Genomic DNA, 27,890 nt, shown 5'->3' with positions numbered 1-27,890 from the left:
TTCAAATAAGCGAACCAGTGAGAAATCAAAGATGTGTGCGTATCACGCAGCTGTGCCTCTAGCGGCCGAATCTGGGAGCGCATCTCGCAGTCGTGATGACGTCGCGGCCATACTGCGTAGGGTGGGGTTACCTCTCCTGACGTGATGATGTATTTACATTTGTAAAGGTGTTAAAAACGCCTGATAGACCAATGGTTAGCTTGTAAATGTGAGGGCTATTGTTGTGGGTGTTAAATCGGCATGCAGGGCGTGGCTTGTAGGATTTAAAAGTCTTGGTTTCATGATGGCTGCTCACTTTTTAACTAGCTCGTTTTTTCTCACCCTTCAACAAAACCAGCTGCGGATTTTCTTTTTTAATTCTTTTGGTGAAAACAAGAGGAATCGTTTTTCAGCCATGTCTATCCACACATTTGGACAACAATCAGGATCATCTGATGTTGAAGAAGGTGAGACAGCTAGAGTAGGACCCACTACATTTGCTCTGTACACTAAGCCCCGAAAGTGTGTGGGGAGGTGGAGAGACTGGAACACTATTTGGCTTGCGACAGGCCCCTCGAAAAGAGGCATCAGACGACGGCGATGCTAATACTGGAACAACAGGCGGTTTGAGCCAGGCTCCCAGAAAGAAGCGATTCCGTCCAGAGATCTTTCCTACAAGCATGACTGAATCGTGTACATCTGATCTAGAATATGTCGGTGTCAATGGACACAGATATTCAATTCGATACAGTGCAGGATACGTGACATTAGCTGTTTACACTAGTGTTGCTGTCGAACTATCTAGCAAAGCCAAAACAGCCTGTACAATCTCTGTGAAAGACTGGAGCCTTTTTCGTGAGGTTGTCTGCCCAGACCTTGACAATCCTGGCTTACCTGAGCTAATGTATGTGTGTCAATGGGACAGTAGCAATTGGCGCCAGTATCTATGCGTGTGGAAGCAGACCGTTTCACTAGACCTACAGAGGATTTTATTTTCCTTAGCGTATGCAGCGAAAGGGAGAAGTTAGTTGCAGCCCGTGGTCCTGAAGAATGGAAGTTAAAACCATACCCTGTTTCTAACGAGGAATACAACAAATGGTTTAAAAATGTCTTCTTTATACAATGGTGTGACTGGGAGATTTTGAAGAAACAGTTTGATACCATTGACTATGTCATCAGAAGAGACAAAATAAGGAGTTCTTATGAAAACATGAGAAAAAGATTGATATTTGGGGATGCTGACCAACAGTCTCTGCCTCCCCGCCGGACCCTCTATAGACCTAAAATCGTGAGACACAAAGACTAGCAAAACGGTGGGTCTAATTTTTATGTGCTAATTATTTGCCAAAATAGTTAAAATGCTTTTTTTTTTTTTTTGCGACTGTGATTGTAATGTGTGATTTTTTTTCTTCCCAGAGGATCTGGAGTGGTGTCATCCGTCCCCCGGAACGCCGCCTAACACCCCGTATTTATTTGCACCACTGACGGCAACCGGCTCTCCTAAATCCCTTTTCATCATCATCATCGACACCTCCAACGCCGGAACACTTTCTTAGTATTTGGTAGGATTGCCTGTTTCACTTGGGCCAAACGTTTTGGGTGTCCTTCCACAAGCTATCTACAATAGTTTGATGGAATTTTGGCCCACTCCTCTTGACAGAACTGGTGTAACTGGGTCAGGTTTGTAGGCCTTCTTGCTCGCACTCGCCTTTTCAGTGCCGCCCACAAATGTTCTATGGGATTGAGATCAGGGCTTTGTGATGGCCACTCCAATACCTTGACTTTGTTGTCTTTAAGCCACTTTGTAACTAATTTGGAGGTATGCTTGGGGTCAGTGTCCACTTGGAAGACCCATTTGCGCCCAAGCTTTAACTTCCTGGCCGATATCTTCAGATGTTGCTTCATTATATCCACAACATTTTCTTTTCTCATGAGGCCATCTATTTTGTGAAGTGCACCAGTCCCTTCTGCAGCAAAGCACCCCCATACTTCACAGTTGGGATGGTGTTCTGAGGCTTCAAAGCTTTGCCCTTTTTCTTCCAAATATACCGTTTATCATTATGGCCGAACAGTTCAATCTTTGTTTCGTCAGACCACAGGACATGTCTCCAGAAATTGAGATTTTTGTCCACATGTATGGCTTTTTTATGGTGGTTTTGAAGTAATGGCTTTCTTCTCCCAGAGGAACCTTTTAGCCCATGGTGGTACAGGACTTGTTTTACTGTGGACACTGTCTTACCAGTTTCAGCTAGCATCTTCGCAAGGTTTTTTGCTGTTGTCCTGGGATTGATTCACACCAAAAAACGTTCCTCTCTGGGATTCAGAATCCGTCTCCTTCCTGAGCGGTATGATGGTTGTACATTCCCATGTTTTTTATACTTGTGTATTATTGTCTGAACAGATGAACGTGGGACCTTCAGGCATCTGGAAATTGTACCTAAGGATGAGCCACACTTGTAGAGCTCCACAATTATTTTCCTGATGTCTTGGTTGATTTCTCTTGATTTTCCCATGATGTCAAAGAAAGAGGTGTGCCTTTATATGCATCCACAGGCGTGCCACCAATTAACTCAAATGGAGATCTAAAACAGAAAAAGTTTACTCTGATTTCATGTATGACAGTAAAGAAATAAAAGTTTACTGATAAGTTTTCTGAAGTGTATGTAAATATCTGGTTTCAGCTGTATAATCATATGTTTTGCTATGTTAGGTTTGTGTGATATGCAAAAGTGATGGTTTTAATCACTCACCTTTTCAAGCTTCATGCTCCACATATACGCTATCTATAAACGACTAAGCTAAGATGAATTTACATATTTTGTTATTAAAGTACTGTTTATGCATATTTTCATTCTACATGGATTAAATCTGTAAATTAAACCTTTATTTAATTTATTTGTTGCAAAGTCCCCACTAATCACGATGGAATTTGTGTGAATTATGTAAATACCATGCAAATGGAGGTCCAACCAACCAACCATGTTAACTCAGTTTTACAAGTCCCCATATAGGGATGGGGAAGTCATTACTATCAATTCAGACATGTTTGAAGGTATAGCCAACAAAGCCATGGTGAGTATACCCGATTTTTCATAATGCCTAGCACCTTTTAGAAAGGGTGGCCCCCACAAGTGATGTGGGTTATAAAGTTGGTCCTCATAAAACATATAAATGAGGTGTGTGTGTGTGTGTGTGTGTGTGTGTGTGTGTGTGTGTGGGTGTGTGTGTGTGTGAGTGTGTGTGTGTGTGTGTGTGTGTGCATGCGTGGAGAGCAGAGCTCTGACCTTAGCTGACAACTGCAAAGCTTTAGAGGCCCTTGCTCTGTTAAAGGTAGAAACCAGTCTACCCAAGAGAGATCTTCCAACATTGATAGATTCTGGTGGTGACAGAAAAGACAATTAAAATAATCTAACAAACAAAACAAAATTAACAGAACATTGTATACCAACAATAGAATTACAAAGCTCTAACAATATCACATTTGATATATCAATTCAAAATAAAATAGCAGTTCGCTTTGGAGGGACAAGCCCCTATTTTTATTTTATTTTTATTGTTTAACAACTTCATAGTTTTCTTTAAATCCTCTTTTTAGTAAATAACAAGAACCTTTGTTTGAGCTCAGAGTCTTTGATAGTCATAAAGTGGGCCTTCAAACACCCTTCAGGGTCTTTGTGCGATATTTTAGAGGATAAATAGCTGTGGTCTTAAATTTTAGTTTCTGGTCTTATGATATATAATGTGTCGGTCATTCTCTGAACAGGCTGTCAAATATTATGATATTCATATTATATTGACCAAGTTGTCAGTTGCATTCATTCCTGTATGTAGCTTATTTTAAAGGCAAATCAAAATTATTTTGGGTTCGGTTGCATTGTTGTGAGCTATTGATGTCGCTGTGATAATCTGTGATGTCTGGCTGTGATGTCTTGTGATGTCTGGCTGTGATGTGTCGCTTAATGATGATGTAATGATGTCTGGCTGGGATGTCTGTAGTGTCAGCTGGGATGGTCTGTGTCAGGCTGGATGGTCTTAATGATGTTGGGTGTGATGTCTTGTTGATGTCTTAAGTGTGTATTGTGTTTGTTGTTTTTTTTTTTATGTTATGTTTGTTTTTGTGTGTGTAATGGTTGTTTGTGTTTTGTGTGGGGGGGTATGTGTGATTGTATTGAGTGTGAGTAATGTAGGTGTTTTTGGGTTGTGTATGTTTTTTTTTTGTGGTTATATGTTTTTTTTATGTGGTGATGTGTGGGTGGTGGGTGTTAGCTTGTATCTTGTGTCAAGTGTGTTGTGTATCTATGTTGAATGTTGTTGTGTTGTTGTTGTTTTGTGTTGTTGTTGTTAGTTGGTAACTGTGTCTTTTGTGGGGAATGTATGGTTGTGACTGTTGTAATGATGGTGTGTCATTTGTTGTTGTCTGTTGTTGTATGTTGTGTGTTTGTGTAGTGTATGTGTTGTATGTGTGTGTAATGGATGTTAATGATAATTTTTTTTTTTTTTTTTTTTTTTTTTTTTGTGATGTCAGTGTAATGTCTTATGTTGTTGTGTGTTATTGTATGTGTTGTGTGTGTTTAATGTGTCTAATGTGTGTTATGTATCTATGTATGTTAACTGTATGTTGTATGTCCATCTGTGTTGTTATGATGTCAACTGTGTGTTGTATGTATTGTGTGTTTGGTAATGTTGTCAACGTTGTTGTGTCTACTTGAATGTCTAACTTGTTTCTATTGTTTGTATGTGTATTGTGTTGTGTGTAAATTGTATGTCACGTGTAATCAGTGTTGTCAATGTGTGTCAACTGTGTGTCATGTATGTTGTGTGATGGTGTATATGTTGTATGTAATGTGTTGTATATCTATTGTGTGGTGTGTTATGTCAACTATGTTGTGTGTAATTGTTGTATTATATGTGTTAATGTATGTAAGCATGTTATACGTGTCAACTGTATGTCTGTGTGTCAACTGTATGTCTGTGTGTTAACTGTAATGTTGTATGCAACTGTATGTCCTGTATGTCAACTGTATGTCAACTGTTGTATGTTTTGTCCATGGTGTTGTGTCAGTGGTGTTGTAATCGTAGAATATGAATGTCAATGAATGTCTGTAATGTCTGTAATGTCAACGTAATGTTGTAATGTCTAACTGTAATGTCAACGTATGTCTGTATGTCAACTGTGATAGTAACTTTAATGTCTGTATGTCCAACTGTAATGTCTGTAATGTCAACTGTAATGTAACTTTAATGTCTGTAATGTCCAACTGTAATGTCTGTAATGTCCAACTGTAAATGTCTTTAATGTCAACTGTAATGTCCATCTGTAATGTCCAACTTTAATATCTGTAATGTCAACTGTAATGTCTGTAATGTCTAACTGTAATGTCTGTAATGTTCAACTGTAATGTCTGTAATGTCCAACTGTAATGTCTGTAATGTCTAACTGTAATGTCCAACTGTAATGTCTGTAATGTCCAACTGTAATGTCTGTAATGTCTAACTGTAATGTCTGTAATGTCTAACTGTAATGTCCAACTGTAATGTCTGTAATGTCCAACTGTAATGTCTGTAAGGTCTAACTGTAATGTCCAACTGTAATGTCTGTTATAGTTATAGTTAAATAACTTGATTATCTTGAGTGTGTTTTTCAAATGTTCTAATGAAGGATTTGTGCAATTGAGGGAAATATGAATATTTCTTTAATACTTATGTTGTTATAATATTATAAAAAAATGTTGGAGGCTCAAAGGGGTCTCACCCTGGGTATAATTCAATGTAGGACCACCCTGTGTGTGTGAACTGATATTAGGGGTTAATATTGAAGATCTACAGTTGTGTTTGAAGTTGGCTGATCAGTGGGTTTGCTGCAGTTAAATATATATCCTCTGTCCCAGAGCCGAACCTAAATATTTATGATGGGGGCTTAAGATCATTTTATAATTATAATATGACCATCTGGTGAACCTATGAACCTAAATCATAGACATCTGATGTTGAAGATTTGTGTTGTTGTCCAGATAAAATGACAGAGAAAAGAAAAACAGACATAAGATCCTTTTTCAGTAGAGCCTACACCAAAATGCCAAGTAAAGTAACAATAAGTTCTCATATCCAAGACAATTTGGTAACATCTTTATAAGAATGGATGCTTATGGAAATACTAAGCGTCACTATGTCACAGAGTAGGACAGGGAGACAGAAAAAACTGAGGAACAGGGGAGACCAGGGACAGTCAGGTTGTAGAGTCTCAGGTAAGTGTGTTGAGCTTAGTTCATATTTTTGGAGTTGTGTGGCTGTCAAGGGTCAGCAGATGAGCTTTATCAGTGGCTCACTAATTTTACATTATGACCAGCTAATTTAACAAGTGTTCAAAAGTATTGTATTTCTTTTATATGGGGACACTTTTCAAAACAAGTCATTGGGCCCTATCTTGCACTCAAGCGCCAAGTGCCTTTGTACACCGGCGCATGTATCATTCCTATTTTGCACCCGGCCTTGCGCGGACTTTTCCCTCCACAGGCCCATTCGTGGTAGGGAGTGTATTTAGCTCCTGAGGCGGTTCAGCCCGAAGAGGTGTTCGGTATAAAGCGTTACTTTGTGCTATTCTGCAGTTTCAGAAAACATTCCGCCACTGACCAGGAAAAACCTGGTCTAAAGTCCAGTGGCGCTAGTCTAAAGTCAGTAGCGCGTTATTCAGATGCTATTTGGAGCATGCTTGGCCATAATGTGGCGTGTGCTGTACCGCATACACTTCTCTCATCTACAGCAGTTCCCATTTTTGAAAACCATACATAATTACAAAGGAAAATATTACTGAAATACGCTTCATGTGTTTGGATAGATCAGGAGGCACTTACAGTCCTCAAAAACCGTCATAGCATTCTTTGTGTTTTTGTGAATACATTTTGTATCATTTAAATGTAACCACATTGACTTAAAAGATTGTTTGTGTTTAATGTGGTGAAAGATGCAAGCAAAATTAAAAACCAAAGAGTATGCTTTTTGTATTATACAAAATGCAACCTGAACCAAATATGTTTCTTTGTAAGCCGTAGCGTTAAAAGTAAATATGTTCTAACTTGAAAGTTTATATGACTTCACGGATGCATTTATGTTTTAGAGACGTTGCGTTGTAATTCAGAATTAAAACAATGTCATAAGCCAAAATGTAAAGTCTTACAGGCAAGATGATGGTATGTTCAACTATGAATTTGAATTTGTGAATACAAAACTTATTTTGTATAATTTTAATGTAACTAGCACATTTTGACAAAAAAAAAAATGTGTTTAATGTGGTGAAAGATGTCAATTTAAAAGATCAGTACTTCCTTAAGTATTTCGACCCTCATAAAACTGAATTCAAGAAAACAACAGTGTTTTTTTTTTTTTTTTTTTTTTTTACCACGCAGAGCGCTTCCATACCACCTTTTTCCAGAAGTTTCCAAACTCCCCCCGTTCAGAATTTTCCTAACCACACCCCCCTTACAATGGTATAAAGGCTGAGCAGACAGCGACAGAACATGCCACAGATTACGTTTGAAATGACCGGACTGAGTAGGGAGTTAAATCCGTATCTTTACACTATTTGGAGCAGTGAGCAGAGCGTGTGTAAGGAACCAGAGAGAGAGAGAGAGAGAGAGAGAGGGGGGGGGGGAGAGGGTTCCCGTTTTGCTTTATGAAAGACACACATGTCCAAACAAGCATCCACCGTCTAACAATCTTGAATGTGGCCTCACACAGAGTATCTTACCATGGAAAGATCTTACCGAAAAAGAGACTCACTTAGAGGCCATAGCTACATAGGAGCCAGTAACATGGCCAGAGTGAACTACGTGGCCGATGTTCTATTTGCACCACGAGATGATATCAGGTGAAGAGTTGGAGTACATCAGGCTATAGAGGAGCTACTCGGGACAGGGCTAGGGCCTTGATCGACCATCACCAAGGAAGAAGGGCAATGGTGTTTGTAAAGGCGTTTATGGAAAACTGGGAGGACAGCGACAACCACAACGTCTTCTGTGGCTCGTCCCGCAGCATTGAGGTGTCGGAGCAGCCATCTTAGATCTTTCGGCACTGAGGATTTTGTGGGACTTCAAGTATTTCCTCGCGCGACATACAAGTGTTTGAGTGAAGCCCCATTGCTTTCGAGCCGTTATGGATGCGTCTGACTCATAGAACCCAGGTAGCAGATGCAATGACCGGCGCTTCTAGCGATAAGCCCATGCGGTCTTGATCATCCTGCTGAGCGCATACACGTAATGACCTTGGTGGAAAGGATCCCTAGGGACAGTGGCGGTGGCCAGCGTCAAATCGCCCGACCCTTTACCTTTGCTGAATATCGCAACGCTATCAAAAGATGCGGCTGATGTCAGGGAGAATGTGTCCCATACACTCGGGGACCTCGGCGCTGACACCATGACCACCGGTCTATGGACCCTGCATCTCCCAAGCAGCAAGTCTGAATGTGTCACGAGTGTCAGTGACCTTGTAAAGCATCCACAGAGCATGTAAATCACTGACCGCGTTCATATCGTGGAAACCATACATGCATCAGCTGTATAGGTTGGGAATGACTTAGCCAAAAGGTTGGAGATGCACATAGCTGGAAGCTCGGTGTCTGAACCTCGTGGCCTGCTCGTTCTGGCTGGTGTTTACTCCCCTTTTCCCACACACCTTTTCCCTGCTCCAACACTCTATACCAGAATGGCGTTTTCAGATTTCAAATAAGCGGGCCAGTGAGAAATCAAAGATGTGTATGCGCATCAGCATGGCTATTCTCTAAGCGGCCCGAATCTGGGGTGCATCTACATGATCGTGATGAGTCAGCCCATACTCGCGAGTGGGGTGGGGTTACCTCTCCTGGCCCGTGATGATGTATTTACATTTAAAAGGTGTTAAAAACGCCTGATAGACCAATGGTTAGCTTGTAAATGTGAGGGCTATTGTTGTGGGTGTTAAATGCGTCATGCAGGCGTGGCTTGTAAAGTTTAAAAGTCTTGGTTTCATGCTGCTGCTCCTTTTTACCTACAGTTTTTAACTAACTCGTTTTTCTCACCCCTTCCAACAAAACCAGCTGTGGATTTTCTTTTTAATTCTTTTGGTGAAAACAGAGAGGAATCGTTTTTTCAGCCATGTCTATCCACACATTTGGACAACAAATCAGGATCATCTGATGTTGAAGAAGGTGAGACAGCTAGAGTAGGACCCACTCCCACATTTGCTCTGTACACTAAGCCCGAAAGAGTTGTGGGGAGGGTGGAGACTGGAACACTATTTGACTGCGACAGGCCCCATCGAAAGAGGCATCAGGCGGCAGCGATGCTAATACTGGAACAACAGGCGGTTTGAGCCAGGCTCCCAGAAAAGCGATTCGGTCCAGAGATCTTTCCTACAAGCATGACTGAATACGTGTACATCTGATCTTAGAGTAATATGTCGGTGTCAATGGATACAGATATTCAATTCGATACAGTGCAGGATCACGTGACATTGGCTGTTTACACTAGTGTTGCTGTCGAACTATCTAGCAAAGCCAAACAGCCTGTACAATCTCTGTGAAGCTGGAGTTTTTAGTTGAGTTGTCTGTTACCTGACAATCGCCACCTGTTAGTGTATGTGTGTAATGGGAGTAGCTTGGGCGTGTCTATCTGTGGAAACGGACCGTTTCACTAGCCTACAATTTTATTTTCTTAGCGTTATGCGCGAAGGGAGAAGTTAGTTGCAGCCCGTGGTCCTGAAGAATGGAAGTTAAAACCATACCCCTGTTTTCCTAGAGGAATACAACAAATGGTTTAAAAATGTCTTCTTTATACAATGTGTGTGACTGGGAGATTTTGAAGAAACAGTTTGATACCATTGACTATGTCATCAGAAGAGACAAAATAAGGAGTTCTTATGAAACATGAGAAAAAGATTGATATTTGGGGATGCTGACCAACAGTCTCTGCCCTACCAGGGACCCTCTATAGACCTAAAATGCGTTGGGACACAAGACCTTAAAAGTGGTGGGTTTTTTATGTGCTAATTATTTGCCAAAATAGTTAAAATGCTTTTTTTTTGCGACTTTGATTGTAATAGTGTGATTTTTTTTCTTCCCAGAGGATCTGGAGTGGTGTCATCCGTCCCGGGCGCCGCCCTAACACCCCGTATTTATTTGCACCACTGGCGGCAACGGCTCTCCTAAATCCCTTTTCATCATCATCATCGACACCTCCAATGCGGAACACTTTCTTGAGTATTTGGTAGGATTGCTCTGTTTCACTTGGGCCAAACGTTTTGGGTGTCCTTCCACAAGCTTTCTACAATAGTTTGATGGAATTTTGGCCCCTCCTCTTGACAGAACTGGTGTAACTGGGTCAGGTTTGTAGGCCTTCTTGCTCGCTTTTCGCCTTTTCAGTGCCGCCCACCAAATGTTCTATGGGATTGAGATCAGGGCTTTGTGATGGCTACTCCAATACCTTGCTTTGTTGTCTTTAAGCCACTTTGTAACTAATTTGGAGGTATGCTTGGGGTCAGTGTCCACTTGGAAGACCCATTTAGCACAACTAGCTTTAACTTCCTGGCCCGATATCTTCAGATGTTGCTTCATTATATCCACAACATTTTCTTTTCTCATAGAGGCCATCTATTTTTGTGAAGTGCACCAGTCCCTTCTGCAGCAAAGCACCCACATACTTTACAGTTGGGATGGTGTTCTGAGGCTTCAAAGCTTTGCCCTTTTTCTTCCAAATATACCGTTTATCATTATGGCCGAACAGTTCAATCTTTGTTTTAGATCAGACCACAGGACATGTCTCAGAAATTGAGATTTTTGTCCACATGTATGGCTTTTTATGGTGGTTTTTGAAGTAATGACTTTCTTCTCCCAGAGGAACCTTTTTAGCCCATGGTGGTACAGGACTTGTTTTACTGTGGACACTATCTTACCAGTTTCAGCTAGCATCTTCATAGGTTTTTTGCTGTTGTCCTGGGATTGATTACACCAAAGCGTTCCTCTCTGGGATTCAGAATCCGTCTCCTTCCTGAGGTGGTATGATGGTTTGTACATTCCCTGTTTTTTATACTTGTGTAGTATTGTCTGAACAGATGAGCGTGGGACCTTCAGGCATCTGGAAATTGTACCTAAGGATGAGCCACCTTGTAGAGCTCCACAATTATTTTTCCTGATGTCTTGGTTTGATTTCTCTTGATTTTCCCATGATGTTCAAAGAAAGAGGTTTGTTGGGTGTTTATAGCTCCACAGGCGTACAATTAACTCAAATGGAGATCTAAACGAAAAAGTTTATCTGATTTCATGTATGACGTAAAAGAAATAAAAGTTTACTGATAAGTTTTTCTGAAGTGTATGTAAATATCTGGTTTCAACTGTATATAATCATATGTTTTGCTATGTTAGTGGATGTGTGGTGGCTTTTCAAGCTTCATGCTCCACATTATACACTATCTATAGGACTAGCTAAGATGAATTTACATATTTTGTTATTAAGTACTGTTTATGCATATTTTCATTCTACATGGATTAAATCTGTAAATTAAACCTTTATTTAATTTATTTGTTGCAAAGTCCCCACTAATCCACGATGGAATTTGTGTGTAAATTATGTAAATACCATGCAAATAGAGGTCCAACCAACCAACCATGTTAACTCAGTTTTTTTACAGTCCCCATATAGGATGGGAAGTCATTACTATCAATTCAGATGTTTGAAGGTATAAGCTAACAAAGCTATGGTAGAGTATACCTGCAGTTTTTTCATCGTCTAGCACCTTTAGAAGGGTGGCCCCACAAGTGATGGTTATAAAGTTGGTCCTCATAAAACATATAAATGAGTGTGTGTGTGTGTGTGTGTGTGTGTGTGTGTGTGTGTGTGTGTGTGTGTGTGTGTGTGTGTGTGTGTGTGTGGGTGTGTGTGTGTGTGTGTGTGTGTGTCTGTTGGAGGCAGAGTTTGACCTTGGCTGACAACTGCAAGCTAGAGCCCTTGCTCTGTTAAAGGTAGAAACTAGTCTACTCAAGAGATCTTCCAACATTGATAGATTTTTGTAGACAGAGAAAAAGACAATTAAAATTAATCTAACAAACAAAACAAAATTAACAGACTTGTATACCATAATAAAATTACAAGGTCGAGACAATATCACATTTGGATATATCAATTCCAAAATAAAATAGCAGTTAAGCTTGGAGGGACAAGCTCCCTATTTTTATTTTATTTTTATTGTTTAACAATCTCATAGTTTTCTTAAATCCTCTCTTTTTTAGTAAATAACAAGGGCCCTTGTTTGGTCAGAGTTTTGTGTAGTGCATAGTGGCCTTTCAACACCCTTCAGGGTCTTTCAGTGATATGTTTAGAGGGATAAATAGTTGTGGTCTTAAATTCTTAGTTTCTACGGTCTTAAGTGATATATAATGTGCCGGTCATTCTCTACGAAACACATCAAATATTATGATATTCATATTGTATTGACCAAGTTGTCAGTTGCCATTCATTCCTGTATGTATTTATTTTTGTATAAGTAATGATTATGATAAATTGGTACTCAGGTTGAAATGCAGATACATAACCAAGGGTAGTATTACTTACTATAATACTTCAGATAGTACTACTTACTTTTGCGTTGGTTTTTTGCAAAAACCAAAACAGGGCAGGTGCAAAAGTTGAGATCTCATCTTACTTTTTATACATATTGATTGTGTAGGGAGAATACAATGTATTTAAAGACTATGTGATAGCCCAAAATGTCAAAGGCACTTTTGTTTGAACATGAGAGCACTTGGCGTTAAAATAATAATACTATCTTGAAGTATTAAATACCTGAATCTCATATCTACATTCAACTATTCAATATTATCATAATCATGCAAAATCAATACGCTTAAGAAGATAGTCAACTTGACTAACTTTGATCAATATATGAATATCTTAATGACTGACCTATTCGAATGACACCCATTTATTCTCTCACTTAAGACAAAACTAAGGAATTAAGACCACAACTTGTTATCCTCCCAAACGCTGAAGACGAAGAGAGGCCCACTATGACTACATCAAACTCTGACTCAAACAAGCCAAACTACCAAAAAGGAAGGATTTAAAACTATGAATTGTTAAACAACAAAATAAAATAAAAATAGGGAAACTATCATGTGTTTTTGCCGGACCAGCACTTAATACTTTAATGAGAACCTACTCTAAAGGTGCCCAAACGTGCTCCGAGTATACTTCACCGCTTAACTGTTAACATACTGCTTCAAACATCTGAACAAATAGTAACTTCCCATCTATATGAACTAAAACTGAGTGCTATGGTTATTGGTTGAACAATTCACACAAATTCCATGGTATTAATGAGACTTTACAACAAATAGGGGTAAAATAAGGTTTAATTACGAATTTTGACTCATATGAAATGAAAATATGTAAACAATGCCAAAACATGTGAAGTGCATCTTGGCAATGGACCTTAAATGCGTATATGTGAGTATGAAAGGTAATTGATATCGCTGCATATCTAGCAAATTAACATGATGCTGCAGCTGAAACGATGGCCCAGCACGCTTCGAAACTTATGGTAAACTTTTATTTGCTACTGTCGCTTATGAAATCCGGAAGTAGCTTTCTGTTTTAGATCCATTTATTATTAACGCGCCTAATGAATGCTCTCAAAAGGCACCTCTTCTTTGACATCATCGTCAAGAAATCAACCAAAGACATCCGGAAATATTGTGGAATATGTGGCTCATCATGACCTGAACTGATGCTGAAATTAAACTGTTCGAATTTAATACCGCAATGTAAAAACGTAGAATGTAACCATCATACGTCGAAGGCGATTCTATCGAAGGCGTTTTAAGAACAACTGTAAACTGCTAACGGCGTTAATGAAACTGAACAATGTCACAGTAAAACAGTCATACCGTAATTCGCCAGAAGAAGCCATTACTCAAAACCACCATAAAAAAAGCGTATTGGTTGAAAATCTGGGGACATGTCTATTGACGGCTAAGGCCGTGTAATAGCGTGTTTGGAAGAAAGAGGCGAGCTGACGCTCGGAACACCATCCTGACCAATGGAATAACTTTACGAGAAAGACCAGTTACTTCACAAATGAATGACGCCGTGAGGAAATGTTATTGAATATAATGAACGGCATCTGGTGTCGACCCGAAGACTTTGGTGGCAAATAATGAATTTCTTGGTGGTTTAAACAAATTAATTACAGAAATTGGCAGGTAACAAAGTCAGGTGTAGACAACCGTCTGAAAGCTGATCTCAATCGGTATTGAGCGACTGAAACGGTCGCATTTGGCAAAGGCCTGACATTACACCGGTTGAAATTGAACCAGATTCGTCAAACTGACCAGAAAGCTTGTGGAGGACACCAAAAGCGTTAAGTGTTTTGAGCTATTTAATACTAAAGAAGTCGTTGATGATGATGAAAGAGGATTTAGAAGGCAGGTTGCGTCGAAGTGCAAAGTAATACGGTCATTCTCGGCGTCATTGATCACGATATATCAAAAAAAAAAAGAAGCATTTTTAACATTTTGACGAATATTCCAACGTAAAATTGAACCCGCCGTTTTGCTGAACTCTTTATTGTCTCCCGCGACTTTTAAGGTCATAAGGATAAAGGCGTGAAGATCTGAAAAATATCGATTTTCTCATGTTTTCATGGGGCTCGCTTATTCTTTCGATGACGGTATAAATGATGTCAAACCTTTCCGGTCACCATTAACAAAGACGTTTTAATGTTGTTATTATTCACTGCGTTGAAAACGGGGCATGGTTTGGTGCGAACTAACTTTGCGTATCATGATAAAATCATAAACAGATTCTAGTGGCGATAACAGATACTGATATTCTGTCCCGATTGTTACGCATCCCTTAACGGGTATTCAGTTGACTCAGATCTGGAGCGTTTATTTCGCATTTCCGGTGAAGTATTTTGGTTTCGATGACTTTTGCTGAATATTGTTTCCCGGCTTGTTTGCTGAATAATGAAGCGGCCAATGTCGCGTATCTGATGAACATATCTTGATGTCCATTGATACCGATATTCTGGAATGAAGATATTACTGCCGATTCGGTCGCTCTTATTAAGGAAAAGATCTGAATAGCGAGGCTTCTTCTTTCTGGAAGACTTCGCCTGTTCCGGCTCATGATATCTGTCTCTTCGAGGGCCTGTCGCAAGCCAAATAGTGTTCCAGTCTTCTCCACCTCCCCACTAACTCTTTTCGGGCTTAGTGTACAGAGCAAATGTAGTGGGTCCTACTCTAAGCTGTCTCACCTTCTTCAACATCAGATGATCCTGATTGTTGTCCAAATGTGTGGATAGACATGGCTGGAAAACGATTCCTCTTGTTTTCACCAAAAGAATTAAAAAAGAAAATCCGCAGCTGGTTTTGTTGAAGGGTGAGAAAAAACGAGCTAGTTAAAAAGTGAGCAGCCATCATGAAACCAAGACTTTTAAATCCTACAAGCCCGCCCTGCATGCCGATTTAACACCCACAACAATAGCCCTCACATTTACAAGCTAACCATTGGTCTATCAGGCGTTTTAACACCTTTACAAATGTAAATACATCATCACGTCAGGAGAGGTAACCCCACCCCTCGCCGGTATGGCCGCGGCGATCATCGCGCGAGATGCGCTCCCAGATTGCGCAGGTACAGGCACAGCTGCGTGATACGCACACATCTTTGATTTCTCACTGGTTCGCTTATTTGAATTGAAAACGCTATTTCTGGTATAGAGTGTTGGAGCATGGGAAAAAGGGGTGTGTTGGGAAAAGGGGAGTGAACACCAGGCCAGAACGAAGCAGGCCACGAGGTTCAGACACCGAGCCTAGCTATGTGCATCTCCAACCTTTGGGCTAAGTCATTTCTCCCAACCTTACACAGCGATGCATGTACGGTTTCCACGTATATGAACGGGTCATGATTTACATGCTCTGTGGATGCTTTTACAAGGTCACTGACACTCGTGACACATTCAGACTTGCTGCTTGGGAGATGCAGGGTCCATATGAATCGTGTCATGGTGTCAGCGTCGAGGTCCCCGAGTGTATGGCACACATTCTCCCTGACATCAGCTGCATTTCCTTGGATAGCTTTGCGATATTCAGCAAAGGTAAAGGGTCGTGGCTGATTTGACGTTTGGCCACCGTCACGGGTGCCGCTAGGGATCCTTTCCACCAGGTCATTACGGTGTATGCGCTTCAGCAGGATGATCAAGACCGCGCAGGCTTTATCGTTGTAGCGCCGGGCGATTGCATCTGCTATCTGGGTTCTATGAGTCAGACGATCCATAACGGCTCGAGCAATGGGGCTTCAACCAAACACTTGTATGTCGCGCAGGAAATACTTGAGTCCCACAAAATCCTCAGTGCAGAGATCGTCCAAGATGGGGGGTATCTCTCCGGACACCTCGGGTGCGCGGGAACGAGCCACAGAAGACGTTGTGGTTGTCGTTGTCCTCCCAGGTTTCCATAAAACGTCTTACAAACACCGTTGCCCTTCTTCCTTGCATGGTCGATCAAGGCCCTAGCCCTGTCCCGAGTGCCTCTCATAGCCTGGATGTACTCCAACTCTTCACCTGATATCATCTCGTGGTGCAACAGAACATCGGCCACGTAGTTCACTCTGGCCCATGTTACTGGCCTCTATGTAGCTGAGTCTTTTTCGGGTAAGACTTTCCATGGTAAGATACTCTGTGTGAGGCCACATTCAAGATTGTTAGACGGTGGATGCTTGTTTGGACATGTGTGTCTTTCATAAAGTAAAACGGGAAACCCTCTCTCTCTCTCTCTCCTCTCTCTCTCTCTCTCTCTTTCTCTCTCTCTCTGGTTCCTTACACACGTTCTGCTCACTGCTCCAAATAGTGTAAAGATACGTGATTTAATTCTTACTCAGTCCGTCATTTCAAACGCATCTGTGGCATGTTCTGTCGCTGTCTGCTTCAGTCTTTATACTATTGTAAGGTGGGTGTGGTTAGGAAAATTCTGGAAAAGAGGTGTGGTATGGAAGCGTTCTGGGCGTGGTAAAAAAAAAAAAATTGACATCTTTCACCACATTAAACACAACATTTTTTTAAAGTCAAATATGCTAGTTACATTAAAATGATACAAAATAAGTTTTGTATTCACAAATTCATGTTGAACATACCATATCTTGCCTGTAAGACTTACATTTTGGCAACAATGTGTTAATTCTGAATTACAACGCAACTTCAAGTTAGAACTACTTACTTTTAACGCTGGCGTTTTACAAAGAAACATATTTGGGTCAGGTTGCAAGTTGAATCTTTTCTTACAACTACTGCGTACATCGAGGAGAATTAAATATAATTTTAAAAGCTGTTGTATTAATACAAAAAAATGTTACAAGCATACTTTTTGTTTTTTAACACTGATCACATAAGTTTTAAAAATGTTTAATGTTTGCATCTTTCACCACATTAAACACAAACAATCTTTTAAGTCAATGTGGTTACATTTAAATGATACAAAATAAGTTTTGTATTCACAAATTAAAATTCATATGCATGTGTGTGCGAACATTAGTGGCTCACATGCAACATGACAACATGTACTGACAACATGAACTGTGTCTGTTTGTGTGTGTGTGTTTCATGTGTATAATGGCACACAAGCACAGGAAAGTTGTAGGAGTGTGTGTATGGATGAATATTATACTTTTTTTTTTTTTACTTCTCACTGGTTCGCTTATTTGAATTGTAACGCATTTCCGTTAGAGGGTTGCTGTGGGCATAGCAAAAAGAGGCGAGGGAAAAAGGGGTGTGTTGGGAAAAGGGGAGTGAACACCGATCCCCGGGACAGAACGAAGCAGGCACAGCCTGATGAGTACGGAGCAGCGGAGGATGCAGGAGGGCCAGACATATGGACTAGAGCTAAGCATGCACAGACAACATGAACTGTGGCTGTTTGTGTCTGTGTGTGTGTGTGTGTGTGTGGGTGTGTGTGTGTGTGTGGGTAGAAATGCATTGACCTTTGGGCTTAGGCCCATTCACGCTTATTAACGCTACTTCCTTGGCCTGTTGTAAGAGGAGCCTTACACATTCCTATTTTACAGACCCTGCCTTACACACGTTCTGCTCTCACAGTTGCATGAGAGTTGTATTGGCTCATTTCAAACGCATCAGTGTTACTCAAACTTACATTCATGCTGTGTGTAGAATGAAAAACCTATCTTTCTCTGTTTCAAACGGGGAAGAAACCCTTTTTATGCTCAAAATTTAACGCTACACCCCTCTTCTCTCACTGGCTCATTTCAAACACATCCGGATATTTCATCTCTAACGCTCATTGGATCATTTAAATGAAGCATCTTCTACTTCCTGTGACTCCCTCATTGCATCACTTAACACACGTCATTTCCGGGACACGCCTTCCTTCTAGAAGCTTCCGGAACAGTCCAGTCACACACACCTGGACGGCATCAATCACATTTCTGACAGGTCGTGACCTCTTGACCCCACAGGTCAAAAGGTCATCCATCAAAAACCCACATTCTTAAGTGACAGTAACCCCTGGTTATATTCTCTCACCATCTAGTTACTTGTAACTTCCATCAAAACACGGGCACCCAGATGCTACATTCAAGAGTAATTGTACACATACAATGTCACAGAAAGAAATACTGGTAACACTGCTTTTTCTGGCAAAAGGCATCATTTTGTGATTAATTGCATGCCACTTTGCAACACAGTAATACAGCAGAAACCTTATTTATTGATACATTATACATACACTATTAATCCAGCTTAAAGGGGTGATAGAATGCAAAACCGATTTTACCCTGTCATAGTTGAATAACGACAGTTCGGTGGGTAAATAGGACATACATAGAAGCTCAAAGTCCCACTGACACGCCTTTACTATGAAAATCTCATATTTTGAAACTGCCGCTGAAAACGAAGGCGAATCCCAACAAAGCTGAGTTGCGCTTACGCAAGCATCTCAAAATCCGGAACCTTAAGAGAACAGTCACGCCCCAACATTTACATAGGCTACACAACTGACCTGAGATCAGGTAGTCTTCTGAATCTAGCTAGGTCACGCGAGATCTCTGCTATTCCATTACAAAATTCACTTCTGAAACTTTTTTGGCGGAAATCAACCATATAAAGCTCAAATATGGGCCGCTTTTACGAAAAGGATGGCTAATTGCAAAATTTTCTCCGACTGTGGCCGGAGTTTAGTGCCGGTGTTGGTGCTGCCTGGGTTGTAATCGCCCGCCCTGACCGCAGTGTCAGCGAGCTTGTTACGCCCGCAATCTTTTACCGCAGCCCGCAGGTTCCAGTAAATCTTATAATGGGTATGTGTGTTGAGTTATTTAAACAAACAATCGGGGAAATAAAGCCTCTTTGGCTGCGAGTCTCATTGTTAGAGCCGCGGTGAGATGGAGTCCATCAATGAGAGCTAGCTAGCCTCCTCCTAACTCTGACATTCACAAAAATACATTCAATTGAAATCCGAAATCGGACAAGTGTTAGCTAAGCTTTGTAAGACCTTGAGGAACCTGTAATATTCATGCCGTGACGAAATTCAAACCGTAAATATACTTTAGTTATGCGAAAGTGAGCAAGCTGCGATATTTCCTCATTGTAATGAATGGGACATATAGCAAGCAGCTGCTCGTCCTACATAAAAATGCCTTAAAATCAAATCGGACACAACGGTTAGCTTTATAAGACATTGGGGAATGATGTAATATAAGTGGCGTGACGAAATTCAAACTGTAAATATAATTTAGTTATGGCGACAGTGTAGCTAGCTAGCTGCGGTGTTTCCCCATTGTAATGAATGGGACATATAGCAAGCAGCTGCTGGTCCTACAAAGACGCCTCGCGTTCATAAAAATGCCTTAAAATCAAATTGGACACAACGGTTAGCTTTATAAGACATTGGGGAATGATGTTATATTAGTGGCGTGACGAAATTCAAACTGTAAATATAATTTAGTTATGGCGACAGTGTAGCTAGCTAGCTGCGGTATTTCCCCATTGTAATGAATGGGACATATAGCAAGCAGCTGCTGGTCCTACAAAGGCATACCAGCGTTCATAAAAATGCCTTAAAATCAAATCGGACACAACGGTTAGCTTTATAAGACATTGGGGAATGATGTTATATAAGTGGCGTGACGAAATTCAAACTGTAAATATAATTTAGTTATGGCGACAGTGTAGCTAGCTAGCTGCGGTATTTCCCCATTGTAATGAATGGGACATATTGCAAGCAGCTGCTCGTCCTACAAAGACGCCTCACGTTCATAAAAATGCCTTAAAATCAAACTGGCGTGACGAAATTCAAACCGTAAATATATTATAGTTATGCCGGCAGCTGGTCGCGGAGCCCCGTAGTGCAGTATCCACAAAGGGTGACTTTGCCCTGGGTATGGAGCCCAGCAGGCTGCCGCTTTCTCGTCAGACTGTGTGGAGCTCCTAAAGTCCGACACGTCTTACCAAATTTGCAATTAGCCATCAAATTTTGTAAAACGGCCCATATTTCAGCTTTATATAGTTGATTTCTCGCTTAAAAAAGTCTCAGAAGTGAATTTGGTAATGAAACATTGCAGTGTATGGAATATGAGATTCTGTCGCTTCTCTAATGTATGTGTATTGGGGATTCGAACCAATACCAAGCGCGCTCTCTAATGTAATGCGTATGGCAAGTCGGTCAACAAATCAGCGCGCAGCTCATCTAAATATTCATGACCATACCATATTTGGAAGAAAAGCTCTTGTTACAAATAGGGCCAAAACACAGGGATGCATAAGGGCCAATAAAATATCAACCAGGCCATTTTCAGCCCAACCAATGTTACATACCCCATTAGGAGACCATAAGGAACAGTGTGAAATACCCTATATAATCATTCTATCACCCCTTTAATGTTACTACAATGTATGTGCTGGTTGACAAGTAGCTAATGTCAATGCTAGCTAATGCTTGGTGGATAATATTATATGGTTACAACCTTGTTCAACACGCTCATAAAGTTATTAGTAGTATGATTGTTTTGACCATGGATAAAAGCAGCACTGCGCTAACCCACGAATAAGTTCACTAGTAACGTTAACATTAGCTGTATAGATAGACGATTAGTCTAATGCTAATTTAGCCATCTAGCACACCATCTAGTCTGCCTGCCTCACTCCCCCGGCACAAAGATACTTCATTCAGGATGATAGCTGACAACACAGCCGGGACATGTAGCAATAGCTAGTTACCGTTAGCCTCAGCCGGTGCTGGGTGCTTACGACGCTAACGGTAATTTAATGAAGCATCGGGAAACAGAGAATATCAGACCCAGGCATCCTAGTCACAACATCGGCGATTCACAATATTAGCTAGCTACGTCTCCGTTAGCGCTACCGGTGATTGTACTGAAAATCTCCTCCCTGCTGAATTTCTCCCCCCTTCACGTTTAGCTGTTTTTACAGTTATCTAGCTAAATTAACCCGACAAAAGGTGGGTTAAGCACCAAAACAAATAGTTAAGATTACAGAAAAGTGAAGGGGGAGATCGGGCTGCTGGGAGATGTTCTCCTGCTGCTGACAATGGCAATCGAACATCGTAGTCGTCCTGGAGATTCCCCCTGCAATCCCTCAGCCTCGTGCCTGAGTAGCTAGCTAGCGTTACATCAAACCCCGTCCGCCCGGTAAAATCCAAAAGGTGAAATTGGCATGTGAAATATACTATCATAGTGTGGTTTTAGCTGCTCAATAAAAACATAATTATGTTTGGGAAACTGTAGCTATTTTATTAGCATGACATGAATAAACGTTACTAAACATAACGTGAATAAACTTGAATGGGTAGACTCATCTGTGAACAGATGCATTCTAATCGACGATAGTGTTTAGCAATAAAAACTCCCATAATTCCACGCAACTTCCCAACGTCATCAAACGTCTGTGTTTACAATCCATTGTTTTGGTTTAGAGAAAGTTACATATTGTACGTTTAAGACGATATCTTGCCTAATACATCGCTATCGATATATTGTCTAGCCCTATGTACTCATTATTTTACAGTTGTGTAAAACCTTACTTACCTTTTTTTTTATTCCAGCGTTTGTCCATTCTTTGTCGTCCTGCCAACGATGCAGCTTTGCAGAAGGAAAGCGAAAAACTGAAAGAGGAGGAGGGGATGGTCGAACTCAGGGCGTCTGCAGTGACGTCTGAACTGCAAAGTTCCATTAACTAGACATCACAGCGCTCATATGAGCTTCTTGCAATAAATGTCGTGTAACTCCGAGATTTCAGTGATACTAAGCTCACATTACTGCGTAAATGACAAAATGAATGAATTATTTTTTTTGATGAATAGGCCATTTATCAAGCAAAGATGACACTCTATGGATGAATTGAAGTTTGTGCTGGTCTATATAATTACAAATTGAATATCTTGGGGTTTAGGGCTGTTGGTCAGACAAAACAATCAATTTGACACTGACATTATATAGTTGATGAAAAGAAAAGAACGAAAGTAATATTCAGTTTGTTGTCATGTTCAATTTCACAGCAAGATGGGAGAAATTCTTACATAATGTAGCTATAAGTAAACATTTGAGGTACTTGTACTTTACTTGAGTCTTTTCTTGTCGTGCCACTTTCTACTTCACTACTTCTAATACATTACATTTCAGAGAGAAATATTGTACTTTTTACTCCACTACATTCATCTGTTACAGCTTTAGTTACTAGTTACTTTACACATTAAGATTTCTGCACACAAAACACATGTAGTTTATAAAATCTGATGTTTGATTCTAAAGTAAACTAGCCGACAATATAACGGCCTACAAGTCCAGCTGAGATGATTAGACCATTAAACACACAGCTGGTTGGATCCTTTACTCTTTCTACAATGGGAGGAGAGTTCTGCATTGAGTACTTTTACTTTGAAAAATGTAAGTACATTTTCCTGATAATACTTGCATACTTTTACTTAAAGGTCCCATATGGTGACACTTAAACTTATAGCTGTACCCTTTATATGTGTCTATTAAACACTAATTGAAGACGTTTCAGAGTGGTAACTTGAGTGTGTTTTTATTTTAGTAGGCTATGTAACGATTTAGACAAAGTCAGACAAGTGTGTCTTCAGTGATGTGGCTATTCATGGCTAAGGCTAACGTTATATGGCGTCTGTGTATTTTGGAGTCTTTTGGTTTTTTAAACATTTGAAAGTCACAGAAACCACTTAGAGTGAATGATGTGTTTTCATGTTATTATCATACTGTCGTGATGTGTCTGTGTTTATGTTCCGGTGCACGGCACACGGCGTTACCTGACACACACCCACCTACTCTTATCCCCGGCTCTCTAGTTTCATAAAATGTACCAGAATTTGCGAATATGAAGGAAATTACTAGAGACATTAATGTTCTTACCTCGGTCCTCGCAATGTCGTTCATATGTAATGTTCAAACGTAATGTTCATATACATTCTCCAGTCACTACTAAATATTTGAAAACACCCAGATCTAGTATTAAAGTGAATTGTTGTTTCCAAATTCATTTGTTTTCATTGAATTAAACCAATTTACGTATTTTTCCTGTTTCATGCTTCAGTTGATGTTTAATGTTATTACATTACTACTGGACATTGCGAGCGGATGCCGTCCGAGGTTGAACATGTGTGCTGCAGGGAGATACCTCAGGTAACGTTACAATTATGGACCTTTTTCACAGCAGACAGGTTGACTTGTCATAGTAGGAAAAGCCCAGCTGAAATTGATAACCTTAACGATGGCTCAGTTCCATCAAGTGTAAGATATTTCAATGAGTCAGCATGCACAGTACCAGGGTCTCTCCTAAGTGGAATGCAGCCATCATTAATGGTTTAATACCAGGGTCTCTCCTAAGTGGAATGCAGCCATCGTTAATGGTTTAATACCAGGGTCTCTCCTAAGTGGAATGCAGCCATCATTAATAGTTTTGAATACACCTGTGCTGTTCCTCTGCCGTGAAAAAGGTCTTTTGTCTGGTTTATCTCACTGCATCCACGTAAATAACAAAAAGGATGAAATAAACCAAGTGTTGTCAAGTGAGCACAAAGACACAGCATCACCAGGTTACTTTGCTTCCTGCTTTTTGTTAATATCACTGTCATATGTAATTTAACAGTCTATGTAATATTTTAGAAAGTTCATACGAAGATGTGACGAGCTACCTGAACCACCACAGTGTATGGTGGACCACCCAGGCCTGGAACCTGTCTGTCTGAACCCTTATTCACTGCAGAACGCACTAAATATTTACAGAGCTGATTATGGGCCTCTGAGAATCAGAGTAATGACAAAGTAAGTGCTCCAACAAATAGTTTATAATATATTTATATACAGCTGTTTTAATTATATTATGCTACATTAATTAAACCAGAAAACTGCTGTTGTACAACACCAAGAAGTGTGAGGGCCACAACAGAGAAACAATTGGCTACAGAAGCTTACAAATGTTCAATTCAATTTTATTTACAGAGACCCAACAATTCCCACCAAGAGCAAGCATTTGTTGCGACAGTGACGAGGAAAAACCTCCTTTTAACAGGCAGAAACATCGGACTTATAATTACAATAATGACAATGACCACCACAATCCTAAAAAAGATGCTAAGCTGGTAACAGGCATTCATGAAACAGAGATTAACAGCAACCACAATAACAAGTTAACATTAACAACTAATGCAATAATATAAATAATAATATTTAAAGCAGTGGGTGTAATAGAATGATATGAACTGTAGTAGAAATAGTCAATCAGTAATAACAGTTGCAGTAACCTGAGCTCTGACTGGCTCCCCTCACTGAAGACAGCAAAAATTTAAACAAAATGTTTACATACATCAGTTTGAATTATATACATAAATCAAAACATGTAACCTGTTTAAGTATGTAATTTCTATTTCTAGCGATCCTGATCTGAACTGTATCTGTGTTTTTACAGAAATAAATGTTTCATCTAAAATCATTTTAAAGGACATTTCCGAACGCTGTGTTTGAGCTATGTTACTGGTTACTGGTTGCACGGCGTTCGTCATTCGACTGGTTATGACTGTTATCCAAGATGGCGGCCGGATGTGAACATTAACGCTACTGTCTTTATAATCGATCTTTGTAATAAACTGTCTGTACACTTACAAAGTTTTCAATGCTTCGGTTTGCATATAGGGACCTACATTATGCTACTGTGGAAGTGTGGTGCTATTTTGAGCCTTGTTAGTGGTATAGAAATAGTGATATACCATGTGCCCCGAAAGCTAGCGTTAGCAGCTAACCCCCGGTTTGTGGTAGCTAGTTCCAAGCTACAGACACATTCGATTAGCATGAAAACATATCCCAGAGAACGGTCGACTCAGTACACATATGTTATTAACCCCTAGGTTCATTTTGCGCCGGAATTGTCCTTTAAGTGTAACATATTAAATAATTATTTTGCAGAGAGAGAGGTTCGCCAACAAGAAAGGAAGAGATAATAATAGAAATATGATAATAGCAATGGGCATCAGTCCAGGTAAAACATTTTGTTTTTAGTGAGGTGAGCCAACCTCAACGACGCTAGCGCAAGAAGGAGCAACGGCAATTTAGCATAAATTTTTTTTAATTTTGTGTTATGATTTAACTGTTGTCTGTTTCCCCCAGCTGATTCCATTGCCCAGCTGCTCTACATGAAGTGCCCCGAGAAAACTTCTGTTGTGATTTGACACTATATATAAAATTTAAATGAATTAATGTTGCATGTTGTTGTAATAATTTACTTACAGAATGTCGGCTCAATTTTCCTTCGTTGGAGGCTCCATCTCCCTTTCTTTTACGGTGGCCCTGAGAGGCCACAGCACGCAACAATAAGACAACACATGCAACTAAACCACAGCACGCAACAATAAGACAACACATGCAACTAAACCACAGCACACACTAATAAGACAACACATGCAACTAAACCACAGCACGCAACAATAAGACAACACATGCAACTAAACCACAACACATGCAACTAAACCACAGCACGCACTAATAAGACAACACATGCAAATAAACCACAGCACGCAACAATAAGACAACACATGCAACTAAACCACAGCACGCACTAATAAGACAACACATGCAAATAAACCACAGCACGCACTAATAAGACAACACATGCAACTAAACCACAACACGCACTAACAAGACAACACATGCAACTAAACCACAACACGCACTAATAAGACAACACATGCAACTAAACCACAGCACGCACTAATAAGACAACACATGCAACTAAACCACAGCACGCACTAATAAGACAACGCATGCAACTAAACCACAGCACGCACTAATAAGACAACACATGCAAATAAACCACAGCACGCACTAATAAGACAACGCATGCAACTAAACCACAACACGCACTAATAAGACAACACATGCAACTAAACCACAGCACGCACTAATAAGACAACACATGCAACTAAACCACAGCACGCACTAATAAGACAACGCATGCAACTAAACCACAACACGCACTAATAAGACAACACATGCAACTAAACCACAACACGCACTAATAAGACAACACATGCAAATAAACCACAGCACGCACTAATAAGACAACACATGCAACTAAACCACAGCACGCACTAATAAGACAACGCATGCAAATAAACCACTGCACGCACTAATAACACAACACATGCAACTAAACCACAACACGCACTAATAAGACAACACATGCAACTAAACCACAACACGCACTAATAAGACAACACATGCAAATAAACCACAGCACGCACTAATAAGACAACACATGCAACTAAACCACAACACGCACTAATAAGACAACACATGCAACTAAACCACAACATGCACTAATAAGACAACACATGCAAATAAACCACAGCACGCACTAATAAGACAACACATGCAACTAAACCACAACACGCACTAATAAGACAACACATGCAACTAAACCACAACACGCACTAATAAGACAACACATGCAACTAAACCACAACATGCACTAATAAGACAACACATGCAACTAAACCACAACACGCACTAATAAGACAACACATGCAACTAAACCACAGCACGCAACAATAAGACAACACATGCAAATAAACCACAGCACGCACTAATAAGACAACACATGCAACTAAACCACAGCACGCAACAATAAGACAACACATGCAACTAAACCACTGCACGCACTAATAAGACAACACATGCAAATAAACCACAGCACGCACTAATAAGACAACACATGCAAATAGCCCACACCACAACAGAAGTGTTTCCAGGGGACACTTTTAAAATTAAACATTGCAGTTGGTGCTAAGTGGAGCGTCGGTCATAGTGTGATTGGGTATGTCGGTGGCATTGATTCTTAATTTCCCACGAAGCTGATCGCGGTTACGTGTCAGTTAATCTTTTCATCTCCAATCCTATCTGTATCTGTGAGAAGTGGCACTGTCCTGAGTTGAAATCCTACTTTACTGCTATTATAGGGTTAATAGGCCTGTGTGTTCGCGTCGGCCGCTGTCCATTTCCTAATGTTCTGAAATGCAAACAATTTTTGCTAACTTTTTTTTTGAAGGGCGTGCGCCCGTGAGCACCCACGGGGGAAAAAATAAATCAGCGCCTACGCATGCACACACACACACACACACATGACCAAAGCGCAGCCGGCAGATGCGGGGGGAGAGAGATACCCGTTTCTCTTCGGGAGACATGTTTAATTTATGACATAGGCTATATACATTAGATTTGGTATTTAGCTCATACTTTTTTTTGGTGTGTTTTTTTTCTTATTTATTAGAAGTTGAGTTTCAGTCTGTATGATAAATGAACAGTTTGTGTGTGTGTCTGTGTGTGTGTTTGCGCCGATTTATGTTTTCCCCGTGGGTG

At 40.3% G+C, this 27,890-nt stretch overlaps 1 protein-coding gene across 1 annotated transcript in view; it reads left to right on the top strand.

The window, feature by feature from the left end:
• Nucleotides 1–22,339, top strand: part of LOC120567636 (sodium- and chloride-dependent GABA transporter 3-like) — a 58,847-nt gene extending 36,508 nt beyond the window's left edge. Inside the window, exon 14 of the mRNA XM_039814558.1 lies at nt 22,070–22,339. Coding sequence (XP_039670492.1) covers nt 22,070–22,204 — 135 coding nt within the window. The 3' untranslated portion in view covers nt 22,205–22,339. The remainder of the gene's footprint in view (nt 1–22,069) is intronic.
• The last annotated feature ends 5,551 nt before the right edge of the window (nt 22,340–27,890 follow it).

The sequence above is a fragment of the Perca fluviatilis genome, chromosome 11, assembly GCF_010015445.1.
Source record: "Perca fluviatilis chromosome 11, GENO_Pfluv_1.0, whole genome shotgun sequence".
Classification (NCBI taxonomy): Eukaryota; Metazoa; Chordata; class Actinopteri; order Perciformes; family Percidae; genus Perca; species Perca fluviatilis.
The sequence above is the reverse complement of the archived record's forward strand: the minus strand, read 5'-3'. Positions and strand labels throughout refer to the sequence as shown.